General features: G+C 30.2%; 1 protein-coding gene across 4 annotated transcripts in view; it reads right to left on the reverse strand.

The window, feature by feature from the left end:
* LOC134725285 (myocardin-related transcription factor B-like) overlaps positions 1-19871 on the reverse strand; it is a 72010-nt gene that overhangs the window by 30112 nt on the left and 22027 nt on the right. The window contains exons 1-2 of one of the 4 annotated variants that reach the window (XM_063588973.1): positions 18863-19016; positions 16777-16815 (exon numbers count right to left, since the gene is read on the reverse strand). In XM_063588973.1, the coding sequence (XP_063445043.1) occupies positions 16777-16815; positions 18863-18875 (52 nt within the window). In that variant the 5' untranslated portion in view covers positions 18876-19016. Of the gene's footprint in view, positions 1-5663; positions 5983-16776; positions 16816-18862; positions 19017-19871 lie in introns of those variants that run through there. The other 3 variants (XM_063588970.1, XM_063588972.1, XM_063588971.1) reach the window with 3 other exon arrangements.

The raw sequence follows: 19871 nt of genomic DNA on the forward strand, positions 1-19871 counted from the left end.
TTTCTGTAGGTACTTAAAACAAGATGAGTACACATTATTGATAAAGACTTTCAAAGTGTCGATTTGACTGACAACAGCAAGGGACCCAATTAACCTATAACGAAACAGTAAGGGCAAAAAGTTTGCAAATTAGCCTGGTTCATACAGGTTCTTGTACAAAGATGCACACTGTCTTTCGATTAGCCTACTTTTAAATATCAAAGCATGAGGTAAGAAGGTATAAAAACATTGCATTTAGTCAAAAAATAAATTCCCTCTGGGTATGGGGGAACCACAAATGAGAATCAGAGGAATTGAATAATTCCTATAATATTCACTGCAGAAAATCAAAGCAGATTTTTATAACTTCTTTCAGGTGATTATTCGTTTACTGTCAGAAATAATAATTGAATTATACCAAATTAACAAAAGGGTTACCTAGTTGAATGGACAACTTCCAAATTTGTTTCTTTCTTTATTCAATTTTCTAAAGGCAATCATGGTCAAGGACACCCTCTACCCTGTATGCCTCAAGGTAAAGGTCACTTAGGTAGGTAGATACTTGATAAAGTGTTGCTTTTTTGTGATCAGTCTTTGCTGTATTGTACAATACTTGTTCTTACAATGAGAAGTCAATATATTAAGTCCATATGGACATGCCTTTTTTAACATTTTATTTCCTCCTAATGCTTGAAAAACCCAGTACATATAACTTGAATGTTTTCAATTTTTCCGTTACAAATATAACTTTGGACTGAGTGGGCTCTTACTGCATTACATAACAACTGCACTTTAAGCATTGCAACTCACTGTATAACAACAGTGGTTCCAAAGCTACTTTTAGTTTGTATGAGTATGTTTTGAAGTTCAAATTATTATAGTTCTTGGAAATCTGTAAATGCATGTACATGATGTAGTTTTTATATCACTTACTATACGTTTCCCAAAAGGTGTATGAATAACAAAAATTGGGAAAAAAAACAAAAATTTAAATTCATGTTACCTATCATACTTATTTTGTAATGTCAATACTTGTGAATAGAAAATCTTTAAGTAAACATTAACCCTATGTACTTGATTATTGGCCATCATCTTACACTGTGGACAAACATAAGAAAATAACTAGTGTTATGTAGATAATTATAAATAACTGCTGTACAAACAGATTAGCCTACATGTACATGTAGACAGAGTTATATAATATCTAACAATGTGTTACCATCATGCCAATGCTCAGAATTTTAGAGAAAAACGTGACAGCAACTAGGAAATAACTTCATATTTCTGTAGAATGCTCTAGGAGTACTCATCTTCAGAAAGTACAAATGCTTTGTCTATTCTGTACTTTTAAAATGTGACATTTATTAACTACACATTTTTATCATTTTCTAATAAAAAGTTGCCACAATCCATAAAACAATTATGATAATTGCTGATTATATTAGATCTTATAAGCTTATTTTAAACAGTCATCCATTCTACTTTTTTTTTAATATATGAACACTCATATTTACAGGACGAGAACAACTTTCACTTGATAAAAAAAATCCTGATTTCACTATCTTGACAATGTTCATATACTAAAATTCTTGGAAATGGCAATCATCTAGGTTCATGCTTTTTACTGTTTCTGGAATAGCATTGTATTCCATCCATTACTCTGATTGCTGAGAGGTTTCACCTTTATTATAAATGAAAGTTAGAAAATATATTGAACAAGGTACCATAGACAGAAAGTTATGTTTTTTTTGTTCCTTTACCATAACAGCTGGCATTTGCAATGCTTGATCAAATGTATAATAACCTCAGAAATTACAAAATCCAATTCATTCTGACCACAAACAGGATGCTACCTCTAATCTTCAAAACTTTGATTTTGTTATCAGATGTTAAAAAAAATGACTGCTCCTCGCTGTAACCATAACAGCTGTTCTTAGTAGATAAAAATGTCTGGCCATTAGTTTACTATTATATCTTTTATTTGTTTACATTACTTTTACACTAACATCATGAGACTTACAGAAGATTCAGTTTAATATTTTAAAATGACAAATTAAGACAAAATTATTATATTTTAAAAAAATTTTAAAGACAATAATTTTTGCAAAACATGTTAAGTTAATTGATTCTTATCCATGTTTTTTTGCATTAGGAGTAGTAACTAATTTCAGGTAAATGCACTCTCTCCTTCAATGATACTAAATGTAGCAAAAAAGGTTGGAAATGCAGTGTGCAGGGTTGGTGCAAATCAATAAAACAAACTAATATATCACAAGCTAGACTTACCCTTTTGAATAAAAATTTCAAAAAAACTTTAGTGAATGTGAAATACTTACAGGCTAAATGAAATTTTCACCAACCTAAGCTTTTTTGATAAAACATTTATTTTGAAATCTGACATCTCTTGGAAGGAATTCAAAATCCTTGCCGAAAAATATTTATTTTTTAAATTCACATGTCCAATCATATTTTTATGGATACAGTCAGACTCACTCACTCTGATATAGAGTTTTTTTCCAAAATGTTTCAAGTTCTATTCTCCTAACTATCAATCTGACAACGATGCCAGTATTGGATTGACCAAATGTATTCCTTTTTCAATATTCATATTAAATGACCTGATTTGAAAAGTTCTCCTTATGAATTCCCTCAGTCAAATACTAGATATGAGTTTGATCAGATATGACATTAAATCTAAACTATTTTCCTGATAAAGAGATATATTTTACACTTATCTTCCATCTACACACATAAAATTGACACTTCTAAGAACATAGAAATATTGACTTGTCTGTGATTTATCATTTGGTTTATTATTATCTCTTAACAAATGCCATGTTCAAAAGAATTCAGTGCAGAATTTATAAATAAAATAATATGTTTTTATATATAAGTATATATAGCATATTTCTTAATCTTATCTAAAAGAAAAATAGATATTTTTTCCATGATATCATGTCTATGATTATGATCAACAGAAAGAATCCAGTTTCCCTCAACACACAAACGATACCTCTATCATATGAAACACATTCCTATAGGATATCATATTCAAAATTTCCATGACTTTGAGTTATTCTCCTCCTCCCAACACAAACTCACACATAAATATCAAAGCAAATCATTTAATAAAACCTTTACAAAAAGGATGTACCTATCTTTTGAGTTTAGCAGATTGCTCCTGATTTTTATTTTGTTCTTATGTTATGATGTTAAACCCAGGTTAGGGAGAGGGTTGAGACCTCAAAAGCATGTTTAACTCTGCCACATTCTTTATGTGCCTGTTCCAAGTCAGAAGCCTTTAACAGTAGTTCAGTGTTTCTCGTTGGTTCACGTCTATCATATTTGGTTTTTCTTTGTAAATTGATTTATTATACATTAGGCTGCTGGTTTTCTATTTTAAACAGTTTTACATTTTTCATATAGGGTCCTTTAATACTAGACTGTAACAGTATGGGTGTTTCTAATTGTTTAATGTCATATGATTGCCTATAAATTGCTTACATTCACTTCATTTGAAATCTAGTGGATTATGTGTCTCATTTGCAATCATACCACATCTTCTTTTTCTTATAGAAAATTACAATTTTGCTTTCTATCCAACAAAATTGAATTTTAACATTTAAAATTTGATAAAACTAACATAAATGTTGTTTTTCTTATTTGATTTTTCTATTTGATTTTTTCTATTCATCACATGCAACCAAAACCCTCAAACCAACCTAAATATATAGAAACATTGCATATCAAGTTAAACAAATATCAATTAAATATTAATTGATCACCCACGCCACCAAGGGCACACAAACCTGCCGTGTAACTTAGGGTATTTTTCTAACAAAAGGAAATACTTGAGAGTTTTTCTTTCAGTTACATAAGGGAAATAATTATCAGGAAATCTCTTCATGTGGTCAAAATCAAAAGCAAGACAAGAACTGTTTACAAATTTTATCAGTAAACTGCACTTACAGAACTCTGAGGCATGGAATCTGTGTATGGCAGGTCTACCATTTGTCTTATCTCTAAACAACATTTTTCATTATGTAAATAGATGAAAAATGAGGAATGTTTATTTTGAACATTCTTACAAAATATTATACAGTATTACAATACGAAATTGGAAAAAGGTCAATTTTCTGTTTCACATCTCTAGATTTTTTATTCTGATTAAATAATTTTTACTATCATGCCAATTATCCTTTTAAATGCTTTATTAACTTTTCATTTAATAAATTACTTCTATGTAGTTATGTACAGGAAGGCTCCAGGCTTTATATAAACCAATACTTCTACATCCAGGGATAAAATCAAAATAAATAAACACTAAAATCTATCATATAGAATAGAATCCGGCAGATTTATTGTTTCTGGGGCAGGGTTATCTTGAAATGATAGTAGGTTTGAAGTGATGGAGTAGAAAGTTTATCTGTAGCCTTTCATTACCTATCATTACGGCCAAATGGACAACTATCAATGCTTTCAATCATAACAAGACATATTGTTGATTGGACCACTTAAGATTAAGTCACTGATTATAACTTTTATTTATCTGTTGTCTTTGAAAACAGCAAAAAACATCACTGCCTTCCAATCAAAAAAGAGAATTTAGCTCAAGGCTTGAAGGCCGTATTTTGAATGTATACAATATTTCAACAGCTACATCAGTTCCTTCTAAGAAAAATATATTTATGCTCAACTAAATTTCATCAGATACTGATTAAAAAGATAAAAGGAAATTGTCGCTAAAAGATACTTTTATGCATATTGTATCTGTATATTACAGCGAATTTTCTCAAATAAGAAACATGGAAAGTTCTAAATTAAGAATTTTATTCCAAATACAATGCAATGCATCAGATATACAGAATCTCAAAAACATATTAGAATTTACTTCATTAGACATGCAAGCTATAGGTCCTTTGGTCAATGACAAATAAATGAAGTAGTCGTTTTGTTTATTTACTTTTTACCTTGCAACTCATGTTTAATATTTGAATTTTTGGGCCTCTCAACTACAACATCACATGTCTTTCTAGTTCAAATTTCTACTATGTAGTACAAGTCAACATATTGCTCCTATTATATTTTGAAATCACTTTAAATTTCTGTTTTTCTAATTCTTATTTACAAATTTTTGGCAATAGAACATCAGTGCAATAATTACAACACTGCCATAGAAAATAAATTACATACAAACATATATATCAAAATGTAAAATCTTTTTCAAACTGACAGTAGCCATAATTTTCAAATGTCTTTTTAATTTATATACACTTATAGTTAAAATATTTCATAATACCTTTCCTGACTAACATATGACATTGGGTATTATATTTGACTTACAACATAAGTGTCAAAATAAATTCCTGCATCCATGTTTACATAAATAACAATGTTCATAAGAGGTGTCATATACAATATGTAGTTATTACTTCAGTACCAAAACTAGTGTTTATTTAAACTGTGTAACTATTCTTACTAATATATTACTTCCTCGAAGTACTCTTAGAATACAGATAGTCCCATAATAAAAATAGTTATTTTGTGTGACTTAAAATAATCTTATTACAATGGGTGACAAAATTTTAGAAACTAAAAGTACAAATACTATTAAAATGCTTGCTTACAATGTTAAGACAATGTTAAAACTTATTAAAAATAGAAGAAAAACTGTTATTACTTACCAACTGAGTTTGTATTTTGAACTAAACAAGCCATATCCAAGGAAATAGAATTTCACTATGATTTTATAAATCAGCTGTTTTCTGTCATTGCCATCAAGGTGTGAATTTTGAAAAATTTAAGATGTCAACATTTCGGTGACTTTCTGTGAATAATCAAACTGTTTGAAGTTTCTTTAGCCCTAGGGTGTATCAGGGCTCCTGGGGTGGTTCTCAATAGATTACCAAACCCCTATCAGCTGATATTGGTCTGGCAATGAACTTCAAACATAACATCCTGCAAGAGGAAGAGTCTACTTTTCTCGGTAGGGGAGATATGTATGATAAGATAAAAGCTCATCACCAGTAACATCATCAGCATGTGGTGTTCATTATCCCCCTTGTCAGGCAGAAAATACAACATGTAATGTTCATGGTCTGGTGTAATGTGATGATTACTAACATTTTAATTAATAAGTATAAATATATAAGTGTGCATTAAAAAGGAGTTAAAGTACACTATTTAGAAAAATCAAATATTTTGACGCCTGTAAATAATCCACTCATTCTAGTGCTGTAGTGAATATTAAACTTGTGTATTTAATACACATTTTCCAACTTTTTATCAGATAAGTTTAGTGATGTTTTGATAAAACTTCATGAAAATCAAATATAAAACTTTCGAAAAAGTTTTGATATAAACCATATTTTCAAAAATATTTATACATAATATTTAAATTGAGGAAAACTATCAATAAATTCATTTTTTTACGGCATTTAACTTTTTAAAATAACATTATAAAGCACACCTTTAATAAATTTAATTGGAAACAATCTTCTTCATGAAACTGTTAATAAACACATTCTTCTCTGTAGGTACACTTGTTTATTTTATAACACTGTATATTCCAGTAAGTTTGGTTAATTAGTCTTCAGGACAACAATAAACAATAGGTAGATGATTATCTTTACATCTTACTCATTAAATTGTAACGTTTACAGGTACTGAATCTTAGGTCTGGAAATCTAATGACTTCTACTGATGCTGTAAAGAGTCAACTAAAAAAGTGACCTGTTTTTTTTCTAGGTGTAGAGGAGGGAAGACACTCTACACAAAGCACACTATAGTATATACTCTGTTATAGATGCTACTATTCAGTAAAGCCAAAGTTTACAACAGATGGTCACTATTATATATCAAAGATCTGTACTTCCGATATAAAAAAAAAAATCAATATCAATAAACATGAAATATGATGTATCTAGGTCTGGGTGACCTACTTTAGTCAGAGTAAGTTCACAATGCTATACCTTAGTTATATGATTGTAGGTCATTTACTTTTCCAGAAGAAGGACATACTCCCTGATGTACTTTTGAGAAGATTACTAAAGATCACTTTGAATATTAGCACTGAACTCAGACAATGCTTTTAATGAATTTTCAATTCTGTAGCAAAGCAAACATAAAACATGAAATATCAGTCAAGTGACTTTCATCTCTCTAAGATGCACTTGTAACAGCAACAAATTAAATTGCTGTATTTAGTTATTACTTTCTGAGAAATAGGAAATTGGACTCAAATCTTGTCCAGACAATAAACTTAAATATTTGAGTTTTGTTTATTTATATGTCATAAATCTGGCCATTGGATTTTATCTTTTGTATTGTTTCACAGGTTATTAAGTTATAAAATTTTGATTTTAAGTAGTTTGAAGTCATATCAACTGAAAACTTAATTCACATGGTTATAATGAATTGTCAGAACTGGTTACACTCTAGAATAATATAGAATCTTATAGAAATCAACAAGTGCCTATCTATATTACAGCTCTTCCATGAAAGCATGCAAAGCAAACTTTTGACCAACTTGCTTTCTATGTTTGTTTGGGTGTTTAAAACAGGTAGGTTATTATAAGTCTGTTTCAGTCAGTTTACTATATAATGGAATTTGATTGAACAATAGACATTAACTTCATTTTCACGTCAATTTCTATTGTCTAATCAAATCCCAGCATATATATATAAACAGACTGAAACTCCACCTACCTATTGTTTGCAAACATCCAAGCAAACATAGCAAACAAGTTGGTAAAAGTTTTGTTTTGCATGCTTTTATAGATGAGCTGTATTACTCTTCACCGAATAGTCATCTCATTGAAAATTTCACATACATTACACTTACAAAGTGCAAATGTTGGCAGTTACCTTTCTTTCTTTTCATTTAAAGATATGTTTCAACTTTGATTAACTTAAATGAAGAAATCAGGAAAACCCTGTTTGTTATCTTTACTTTTTATTAAAAAAAAAAGATATTGAGACAACCCTCATTAATCACAGTTTTTTAAAGATTCACATACACATACACCAAGACATCTGAAAATAATTGACAATTGAGACCAAAAAGAGGACTAACATATACCCATAACAATGTCAAACAGAGGTTGAAAGAGAATAAACCAATTTCTGTCCTTCAGAGGCCACTGAACTTTAGTTAGCATCCTTGAAAAAGATAAAATCTCAAGGTAAAAGCAGTCAACAATTAATATCAATAGAAAATGAATTGATGAGTGAGGTAGACAAAATACCTGTAAAGATTACCTCTGTGATTTATGGGTCGCGGGAACAAAAATGTAAAGAAACAATACTTAAACCATACTACATACATTTGGATGGCAGTTTGTGTTTGCTTTAATCCTTACCATAACATAATACATTGAACAACTATGACAGAACTTAATTGAAATTATTATCTTGATGCTATATATATAACGGATGATGGTAAATAACATTTTTGTTTTGTTTGTGATAATTTATTATTCCTGACATAATATGCAGTTAATCCTCCGTTTTTTACAGATATCTTTCAGATAACCTATAGTTAGGCGCTTTTAGTAAATTAGTAAATTTGTCATCAAAGTAAAACTATGTAAATAACAAATATTATATGTAATATAATTATGATGTTACATAGTTTATACTAAACCCAAATTATAAAAACATTAGCAAATTCATGTAATGTTTTCCAAACTTGACCTTAAGATTACAGAGGTGTTAACACTCTAAATCTAATTCAAGTTTTCCTAAATAATGTTTAAATAGAGTGACTACTGGTATACTATAAAGTAGTATTAAATAGAAAATTGATAAAAAAGTGTAAAATGTAAACCATAAAATTAACCGAAGCTGTATCTACTCAACCATGCAACCACATTATGTATGTATGTGCCTGTCCCAAGTTAGGAGCCTGTAACTCAGTGGTTGTCGTTTGTTTATGTGTTACATATTTGTTTTTCGTTAATTTTTTTACATAAATAAGGCCGTTAGTTTTCTCGTTTGAATTGTTTTAGGTCTTATCGGGGCCTTTTATAGCTGACTATGTGGTATGGGCTTTGCTCATTGTTGAAGGCCGTACGGTGACCTATAGTTGTTAATGTTTGTGTCATTTTGATCTTTTGTGGATAGTTGTCTCATTGGCAATCATACCACATCTTCTTTTTTATAAGCAGGGTCACATCATAATATTTCAAAATACATTTTTCTATACTGATATTTCAGGTACTTCTCATCTAACCAATTTACATCCGATATTGATTTAATCACAAGAACACTTAATTTAGCATTTAACCATGAAATTGAGGCTACTGTTACCAGTTTGTTTAACAGCTGCGACTATCCAAGGTGAAAATTGAGGTCATATCCCTTTTTTTCACAATTATTCAGCAAAGTTGATATATATTCACTTCATATCAATTAGTTCATTAACTTGAGCATTTAAGTACTGAGACTGTTATTTTTAAAGCATTACTTGTTGCATTGTGTTGGTTTAGAATCATACGAATGATTCTAAATATTCTTCTGTTATATAATAAGTAAAAAAAAATACATAATTTACTGTCTAGTGATTTAAGACAATATGACGCTTTTCAGATATCTATTCAGATTTTCTAGATATCTTTCATCGATATAAACCAATATCTTTTTTACATCTCAAGTTTATTTGCAGCAAGTTCTTTTTAATCGTGAAAACTTCTACTTAAATATGTACTAAAAATATCCTTTAATTGTTTCAACATGCAAGTTTAATCCAAAACTTGTTCTTCAAATAATGTAACTATTATGTAAGAACTGCCTACATGAAGATGGACAGACTATAGAATGAGAAAATCTGTCCAAAAAATAAAATTGTTTGTGAGGTAAAAAAAAATTGAAGACAGCAGATATATCAGGTCACTGTAGGTAATTTACAACACCTGGTTACCTGCCAAGGTAACACATCAAACTGGTAACTAATTATCACACATACTGTAACAATATTATTATACTGAAAATTACTTTCTTCTTTTATCTTATTGATCAACAAGTTGGTCATTCGTTCTTTTATTTTTACTTCTAAACACAAATATAAAAGTAACAAGATGTGGTATGAATGCCAATAAGACAACTCTCTTCTATAGATTAAATGACTTCAGAAGTAAGAGACTATAGCTCACTGTACAGCCTTCAACAATGAGATAAACTATGCCTCACAGCAAGCATGAAAGCCCCAAAATGAAAAATGTAAAAAAAATCAAATGAGGTCCGATTTATAAACAAAACAATAAACAAACAAAAACACTGTTATACAGGCTTCTAATTTAGGACAGGATGACATTTAAAAACCTGTTTGTGGGCTCCCTACCCTGCCAATATGCTCATAATTTATATAACAGAGGATGTAAATTCAGTTATAAATCGTTCTGTAATTATTTGTTCATTTAAGAAGAAAACATCTTTCTAAGGGGAACAACTCCTTTCAAAGTAGGAGGTTGACCAACATGAACAAGATAACACCCATGTAATTACCCAAATATTTTAACATATTTAAAAGCATATGTAGCAGAAATAAATACAGACAACTTCTTTTTTCATGAAATTTTTCAGCCTAAGAACCATATGTTATCTATGGGTATCTATTACATGTCAAGGAAACAATTAAACATCAATAATCAGCAAAATAATTTGGAGTCCAGAAAATTGGTATTTTCGATATGTCAAGAGACAATAGGTGTGTTAAGGAATTGCTCCTTTAATATAAAGTTCTGCTTCTGTACTGAACAGAAAAGCAATTGAAAAATGCAAACAAAATAATAATTGCATTTAACTGAATTACAAAAACTTGAAAGTAAAAAAAATATAAAATTCATGGCGTTTTCCCCTTAAAGTGAAACATACTTTTAGACTGACCAAAAACAAGAATTGATGATGCAGACAGGTGAATATTTCTAGATATCAGTTAATTCTGTTGTAAGTTTTGTGAAGGGTGATAAAACTAATGATGGATAGACATCTATTAATAAAGATGGAGATCTAGAATAGTTGTGGACAAGCATCAGCCATTCCTTGTATTATTCATATCATAATTATTCCACAATCAACTGTAAACAACGTACACTCAAGCTTTACTTGTACAGTTGTGAGGAAAATGAAGAAAGAGCATTTTTTATCATAAGAAATATGAAGAAATCGCTAAAATACCCTCATGTTTTTATTCTAATAGTGAGGAGAAATATTTTTCTCACACTGGTCAGGAAATGTGAAAAAGCTCAAAATTAGAGAATGTAAGATTTACAATCAATTTAAAACTGATGAAATTTTAGACACTGGATATTTTCACCAACTCTGGAAAGTTCAAACTGAACAAAAACATATGTATAGAGAATTCTTTATTGAAATATGAACAGTAAAATAAAATCACCCAAGGAATCACACATATGAAAGCTTACAATATTTCTTCTATCAGTTATGCCATAAAAAACCGTTGTGTCTATAGAAGGACAAAGACAGAACCCTTCCATAATCAGAATAGTCATTAAATATATAGAATAAATATTAGACAGGGAACGTGTCAAAAGACAACAACCAAACCTGAATGACAGAAATATAGGCAACAGTAGTAAAATCAGAAAACAGCCAAAGGCCACAAATGAGTCTTCTACACAGTGGGAAAAATTTTCACCCTGAGTCAGACTTCAGCTGGCAATAATGTTTACAGATCAGCAAAATGAACACCACATAAAACTCTAAAACATACAACTCAAAGTATGATTTTACTTTTGGTGATAGTGTTTATACATAAATCTATCCCCTATCTATATATATCCTGCTTACAAATAGTTACAATTATTGACTAACAATTTTGACATTTATTTACTTTATATGCACAATTTTGCTGTTTGTGTAATAAATAGTTTTTTCTTTGCAGGAACAAACAGTACATGATATGAATTCAATGATGTGACAAAGGACAAAAATAAGTATCTTTTAGTCCCAATAGAGATGAATCAGAAAACAAGAGATGATATATTTTAACAGTACCTTTTATCATGACATTGAAAATTCAAAAGAATGAGATTTAAAATGTCCCTCTCGCTGCATTTAGTTATAAAAAAAGGATCAACACTGAAAAAAATATGAAAAAATAACTGTATTTTCCATATATATTTTTAAACTACATGACAAATTTGCGTGCCCTGAATGATTCTGTTTATTAGGAAGTCGCTCACTAGGAAGACAACAAGTGTGTCAACTTATACATATGTGGGTCATCGTTTATATCCTGTATTACATTTAGCATGCATGTAATAACTTAAAAAATAAGTTTAAATTGAACTTATTTTGGGCATGGTATGGTCACCAGACTATATGTATAGGTCGCATTTCATTGAAAAGATGAATAAACAAACAACAGTACTCAGAAAATTAATGATTCAGTGACAGACCATTTTAATATATATAATGGGTTATAGTTGTACTTTGTTTGTACTCTTAAAACTGTATTTGAATATAACACAGTTAATTTGCTTTTCCAAAGATTGTCCATTATGAACTTTGTATTTTTCAATGACATTTATTACAGATCTCTGGGCAGATTTATGCTATTCTTACATTGAAATGACCTGCACTTATTTTTTTTTCACAGTATTTTTCAAAGCAGATAACAGCAATAATTAGTTCTATAATAGAAACTGTTCAAATGTTCACACATGATATGAAACATGTCTAGGTTTCACAAAACCTGATAAAGAGTAATATTATTTATATGGAAAAATGCTTTGTAGGTGCTCTTAAGTGTACAGTTCTTTCTTAACATTTTTAGGAAATTTGTATCCTATTTTTATATCATCAATGTCTTGGATGAGTTTGAAAATCTGTGCCACTGGATTATTTGTAAAAGAGTAAATACCCCTTGGAAATATCAATTATATCCGAAATCACATGGAATTTGCTCCGAAGCATTAAAAAATTTCTCTCCAATATTTGTGAACAATTTCAAAGAACAAGAAAAGTTAAATTTTTAGGTATTGCCCTTATACCTTGGATAGATAAAATATGTGCAAAGCAAGGTAAATTGGAACTCTGTTCTTTTATTGAATTTATCTTAAGAGTTTGGAGTTTTGTTAAAAAAAAATTGTATGTACTGAATATATCCCAAATTATTGAACAGTTTTTTAAAGAAGCTATAAATCCCTTCAAATTTATATGCTGATTTATCCTCCAATAAATAGACTGTACACAAATAATTTGATGTCCACCATCAGCTCAAAATTACCTGCACTTGAAAAATATTCTGGTAGGTCAATACCCGTCAGTGTTCATGGCAAAATAAACAGAAATAAACAATGGTAAGACATCACACAGTAATCCATAAATCCAACAAATGAACCAGAAATGCAACAGAGAAATAAACAGCATTTTTTTCTATTCAGATCAAATACAAGAGGTTGTTGCAGGTCATTGTCCAAGTCATCAGCATAACGTGTTTCTTTTAACTGTGGTGATATAATACCAGAAAAAATATTATTCAAATTTTTTTTTAATTCAATATCAAACACAGTTGATACATAATTCAGAGGGTACTTATGGGTTGTTTCGTATAGAAGATGATCTTAGATAGAAGCTTTTACACACTGTGTACTTTAAGCAAAATATAAAGATTGCAGTGATGAAAAATTATAAAAATATTTTTTTTGGGAAAAAAAGTGCAATACAAAAAAATATGAAACGTCTCCCTTAAAATTAGCTAAAAGGTTAACTAATTTTCAGATACAATTGTATATAGATGTTATCAGCTAAAGCTGATACAAATTTTATATCAATATAATTGCTTTTTTATTAAATAATAGTCATATTTCTGTGAAAAATCTGCATCATTTATTTATGAGGCATGAAATTGCCATTACAATTATTTACAGTACAGCCCAAATCATAAGTTGAATGTTTCACAAGTTTGTAAAATTGTAATTTGTTGGATCATTAAAATAACAAATTACAAGATAAGAATGTGTCTAAGTTAATGAGAAGGCACACTTTTGACCAATTAAAATAATTATATAAACAACATAATGGATCTACTATATGTCAAAACGTATCTATCATGCCATCTTGCTATTACTACTGGGTTCTGTCTTCAACAAATATAAAAGCTTGCACCTATGTTATACTGAAGTAATTCGTACTGTTACCATAATATTCATGAACAAACAATTCGATAGTATTTATGCAGAAGTTTGGCCAAAATATACATCTGTCTAATTAAATAAGATATTTATTGGTTAGACATCAGACAATGGCCTTGCTACAAATTATCTGAATATTTCTATTTCAGCTTTAATTATAGTGTATTCCATTAACTGATTAACTAATTTGATAATGTATGGTAAGAACTACATGAATCCTGCTTTTATATTAGTAATCTGATTTTATTGTCTTAGGATAGCCAATGCCATGAATGTTGTGTAAATTGTGGCCCTGAAGACCATACATAAAATCAGGGATTATCCTGGTGCAAAAAATAAATCTCTATGTGAGACTGATTAAAACAGAATGGAAGAAATTGTCTGCCATGAAGTTTCTGTATATTGTGGTGGTCATGCAGTTCACACATAAAGTCAGGAATACCCTGATGTAAAGAACAAATCTCTATGCGAGATTGATTAAGACTGAATCGAAAAATTGTCTTCAAAATAGCCCATACCATGAATGTTCTGTATAATGTGTCCCTGAAGGTTATATATAAAGTTAGAAATTCTCTGATGTTTAGGTCAAATCTTTATGTGAGATTGATAAAGACTGAATTAAAAAATTGTCTTAGAAAAGCTAATGGTAAGAATGCTTTGTAAATTGTGCCCCGGAAGATCATACACAAAGTCGGGAATACCCTAATGTAAATGACAGATCTCTATGTGTGATTGCTTACGACAGAATGGAAGAAATCAGATAGCCATTTAACTTCAATTAAGATGTAATGTTAATTTCTCTCTATTGCCCTAAAAACAGGAGATTTGTTGTTATCAAGATCTGCTGAAGTGGGAAACATCTTTTACAGTTATTAGTCTATGTCAATCAATGTACTTTCTAATTTGGATTTCCATTATGTAGGCTAAAAATACCACAATAAATATAGGTTTCCAATTATTCCGAACCAGTTCAGCTTTAATACAAAGTATATCTGACACCATATGCTTTATCATCTCTAAACTTAAAACCATAAAACTGATATTTGCTTCTATAAATTCACGTTCAAAAATAACATTGAGAGAATAAAATATAAAACCTGAACATTGATAGAATAAACGCAGTGATGTTACTGACAATATATCTCTAATTACTGTCTTTGTGAGATAGTAAACTATTACAAAACAAGTAGCATTGTAAAAACTTGGCATGGTTACCACCAAACGTGTGTTTGTCTTATACAAATAGAACAACTTAAATGCACAAACTGCAGAAATGTTTATAACAAAAAACCTTAAACCTTTATAACATGGACCTGTTTCAAAATAAAAAGGTCATAGTCATAAATAAAAACACTGAGTGAGGGGAATAAAATTATCAATCAAATGCTTTAAACCCATATGCAGCAGCAAAAGAAAATCCAAACATTGGAAAACTACACAATTAAATCAAGATTAACAAAATATAGCGGATATCATTTAAAGTCAGCTTTGCCTATAGCAGCAAAAGCCTGAGAATTTTTAAAATTTAAATAATCAATGAGCTGATTAATCTGTTTGGTATTTTCCAGTATTATTTAGTATTTTTTTACGTAGTCATTGTTTTTATCTAAAATTTGGTTTAATATTCATTCTGGAATCACTATTTTGATGATCGTGGTGCGCCTGTTGTAGACTTGATTATAATACAGTAAGCATTAGTTTGAACTGAGGAATAGTAAACTTGAAATGACAGAAAATAACACTTAATGAACCTAGGATAGTTCTGTCTTTTTAAATTTAAAATTTTAAGACAACTTATTGCCTTTTGTTATCGTAAACTGAAAGCTTATAATATAAAACGTGCATTGTAAGTGCCAACTGCTCTCAGTTAATATGAGATCAATGTACAAACCCTAACTGAAAGTTCCATATGACATATGAAAAGCTATAATCAATGCATTTTGCTTCATATAACAGAAGAATAGACTTTAAGCATACAAAACATGTCCCCTGCACATTTTCACAAAGAATTCACAAAGTTCATCGTCTTATCATTTAGAGGAAGTTTGTCAGCAAATCATAATCCCAATAATATCACAATCTTATCATCAGTATTTAGTACAAATAAGTTGAACTATAATTCTGTCATCCTCCATATTGGCATAATATAAAAGTTCCAGCTTAAATGTTTAAGCAGGAGGAAACAGGACTAACCATATACCCTAGGCCAAGTTTAAATGGAATTCGAGTTCTGACTAGAGTTCCATATGAGAGGTAAATAATTTTGAAGAGTAAGGTCTCTAGATTACCGGAAGTACAAGGCCCCTTCTCTGAATATGTTTACATTCAAATTTAATTGGATTGAAGTCATAGCATCCAGGATATCGAGTCTATCTCAAGGAACCCTGCCACAATCCAGGGCTCCTCGAGTTGTGGTGGGAAAGCTATATCCAATCATAACAGGTGTTAATATATGACCATGTCAATTCCATCTATTCTAGATATCCATCCGAACTTGGCCCTATGTAAAACATAAGACAGAGAGTCAAAGGGAAAACATTATGCCTCTCTTTGACATTTTTATAAGTAGAGGGAGATAATATTTTTTAGTAATCATGAACATTAATAATATATGAAGCTGGCCCATAAAACCCTTACTTACCAACACTGACTTGAGGCAAGGAAACTGCTGCAGCTATATCTGGAAACAAACAAAAAACTATTGTTATTGTTATATCATGACAGACATGTTAATTGTCTTACTAGTGATGTAATATATATGGACATTGCCAAAATCATATCGGGATTCTTCTAGAGCACACAATTTAGTCATCTTTGTGTACACTGGCACGTACTGAGGTAGTCTTTTAAGAAACCAATAGTTTCTAGATAACACTTTATAATAAATTACAATAAGGAATTTTGTTTGCTAGAAAATTGGTTGAGAAAGATTGTAGAATCAAACTTACTTATGCAGAAAGCTTAACAATTGTTTCAGTCACCAACAATGACACCACCAGAAAAGCAACAGTAAGGTTTCAGTTTCTGTGATTAATTCTGAAACTTTCTTTGCAGGTCAGACAAAATTTTTATAAGAATCTTCTTCATGTTCTTTGTATTTTATTATCACAAATTTGTTCAACTGTCAATATTAAATGTGAGATTATCTTATGCAATTCCAAGAATAACATTAGCTGAAATTAAAATCTATTTCAAGTCATAATTGTGATTATATTGGTTGGCAAATCATATCATTATTCTTGAAAAATATTTTGTTAGTCTTTGGATTTTAATAGCAAATAAGGGGGAAATACTGTTTTGCTTCAAAAGAGGGACGAACGATACCAAAGGGAAAGTTAAATTCATAAATCAAAAATAAACTGACAATAACATGGCTAAAAATGAAAAGGACAAACAATAGTACACATGACACAACATAGAAAACTAAAGAATAAGCAATACGAACCCCACCAAAAACTAGGGGTGATCTAAGGTGCTACGGAAGCATAAGCAGATCCTGCTCCACATGTGGCACCTGTCGTGTTGCTTATGTGATAACAAATCCAATAAATAGTCTAATTCGGTAGGTCACATTCATGGAAGGGAAGGGGATTATAGAAACGACGTAAGGAATGTCTATGTTCAATGTTCTAGGTATTAATATCCAGGGAAATGAGATGTGCAGTTATGCTTATGCATATGAATACCAAATATTGTTGACCTACCACTATAACAGTTCTCCTGAAAATGACTTGAACACACACTACAACCTGTTAAGTAAGCAATTGTTTCAAAGTCACTAGACCATGACTTAGTGAGTGGGCCAAATAATTTCCAAATAAATGAGATGTGCCAATATTTAAAATCTGCATACCAAATATCATTGACTTCCAATAGTGGTTCCCGATAAACTGACCTAATCACAAACTAATATATTGTTCACACCTCCACCACCTCCACAGTAGGAACAGCATACTTTATATTGTCTCAAGGCAAGACAACAATAAACAGAAAAATATATGACAGAACAGTGGCGGATCCAGAACTTTTCCTAAGGGGGCCCTCTGACTGGCCTAAGGGAGGGCCCACTCCAGTCATGCTTCAGTGATTCCCTATATAATCAACCAAATTTTTCTAGGCCCCCCCCTGGATCCGCCTATGCAGAAAGCAACCAACAACAACAACTGACTAGAACATATTTGTCAGTGCACAACCTGGGACAGTGATGTAAAGCTAAGTAATATCAATATATATTCAAGATGCTACCAAATATCAAACCTAACAGCTTAAAAATTAAAAACTAGGTCAATTTTACAAATTATTAAAATGCATGGCATATGACCAAGGCCAACAATTGGTGTCACTTACATTTCTCATCCTTTTCTTAAATTATCCTCATCATATAAGACATACAAGTTCTCTTTTTATTAGACCTTAAAACACTTACATAGTATTGCACAATGCCCGACATAAACAAAATGAAATCTCCTTAAATCAAACAAACCTATTTTTATAAAATAGATAAAGATTATCGAGATATCTAACACAGAAAGTTGTAAAATGTTAAAAAAAAAAAGTTATAAAAAAACTTGTATTAGTTATTATCATTAGCTTTGCAAATTGATTTCAGTTTATTTGAGAAATGAATGATTTACAACATTATCCTCCAGGTATTTCAAAAAATCCAGAAATAACTAGATTAGATCAATGAAGCAAGCACCTGCCAGAGAATAATTTAATTAACTTACCAATCATTTCCATTGTGTAATATTAACGACCATAACCCCCTATACACTATATTGAGGTACTAAAATCACATCCATGTTTTTTCCTCCTCATCAAACCCCCATCATGACAGAGATAACACATTCATCGCAAAAGTTATAAATAGCTGCACATTAATTCCCACTGCATACCATTTCATCTCTTACTACATATGATTTATCTATGTAGATATTAAACCAACTTATGCTTCTTTTATTTTAGTTTTTTGTAGATAATTAATTATACCACCTACTATAAAACAGTTGTTAAAGGACAGGTGAACTTTGATTTTGGAAGAAACCTGTTTATTTTGTTCATTTTGAAATTGAATGCTTTCTATGAGTATATTAACTTGTTACTGCAACCTTCTGATAGGATTTAATATCCTGAAATCAACTGATGATCGATTTACAACATCTCCATAAAATGTACATCACGATTAGAAAAAAAAATGTAAATTATGTTGGTTAAATATTCAGTAAAGCATTTCTTATCAATTTCATTAAAGCATTCAGGGTGGGTCATACAAATTAAGATAGTTTTTTAATATGCATTACTATGATTGTATAAAGTATCTCTAAGACATGATACTATTTAAAGCTTGATAAATAAGTATTCTAAATCCAATTGTTTATTTGCTTAAAACCATTTGTAGACACAGGCACTTGTCTCAGAAAAAAATTTCCTATATACCTTATTATAACACAAGGTACTTAACTTGCATTTTAGACAAACGGATGATTACGACAATAAAAGTAGGTATGTTATACACCATTGTAAAGATAAATCAATTTAGATTTACGATAAAACAAGCTTTAGTGGGATTAACAGCCTATAAAGCGGCATATAACGAACTTCGACACCACCCAACATTTTTCTAAAATGCAAGTTAAGTACCTTGTGTTATAATAAGGTATATAGGAAAAAAAATTCTGAGACAAGTGCCTGTGTTTGTAGACCTCTAAATGTTTTGAATGTTTTTTCAAATGTAAT

The sequence above is a fragment of the Mytilus trossulus genome, chromosome 7 (genome assembly GCF_036588685.1).
Source record: "Mytilus trossulus isolate FHL-02 chromosome 7, PNRI_Mtr1.1.1.hap1, whole genome shotgun sequence".
NCBI lineage: Eukaryota > Metazoa > Mollusca > Bivalvia > Mytilida > Mytilidae > Mytilus > Mytilus trossulus.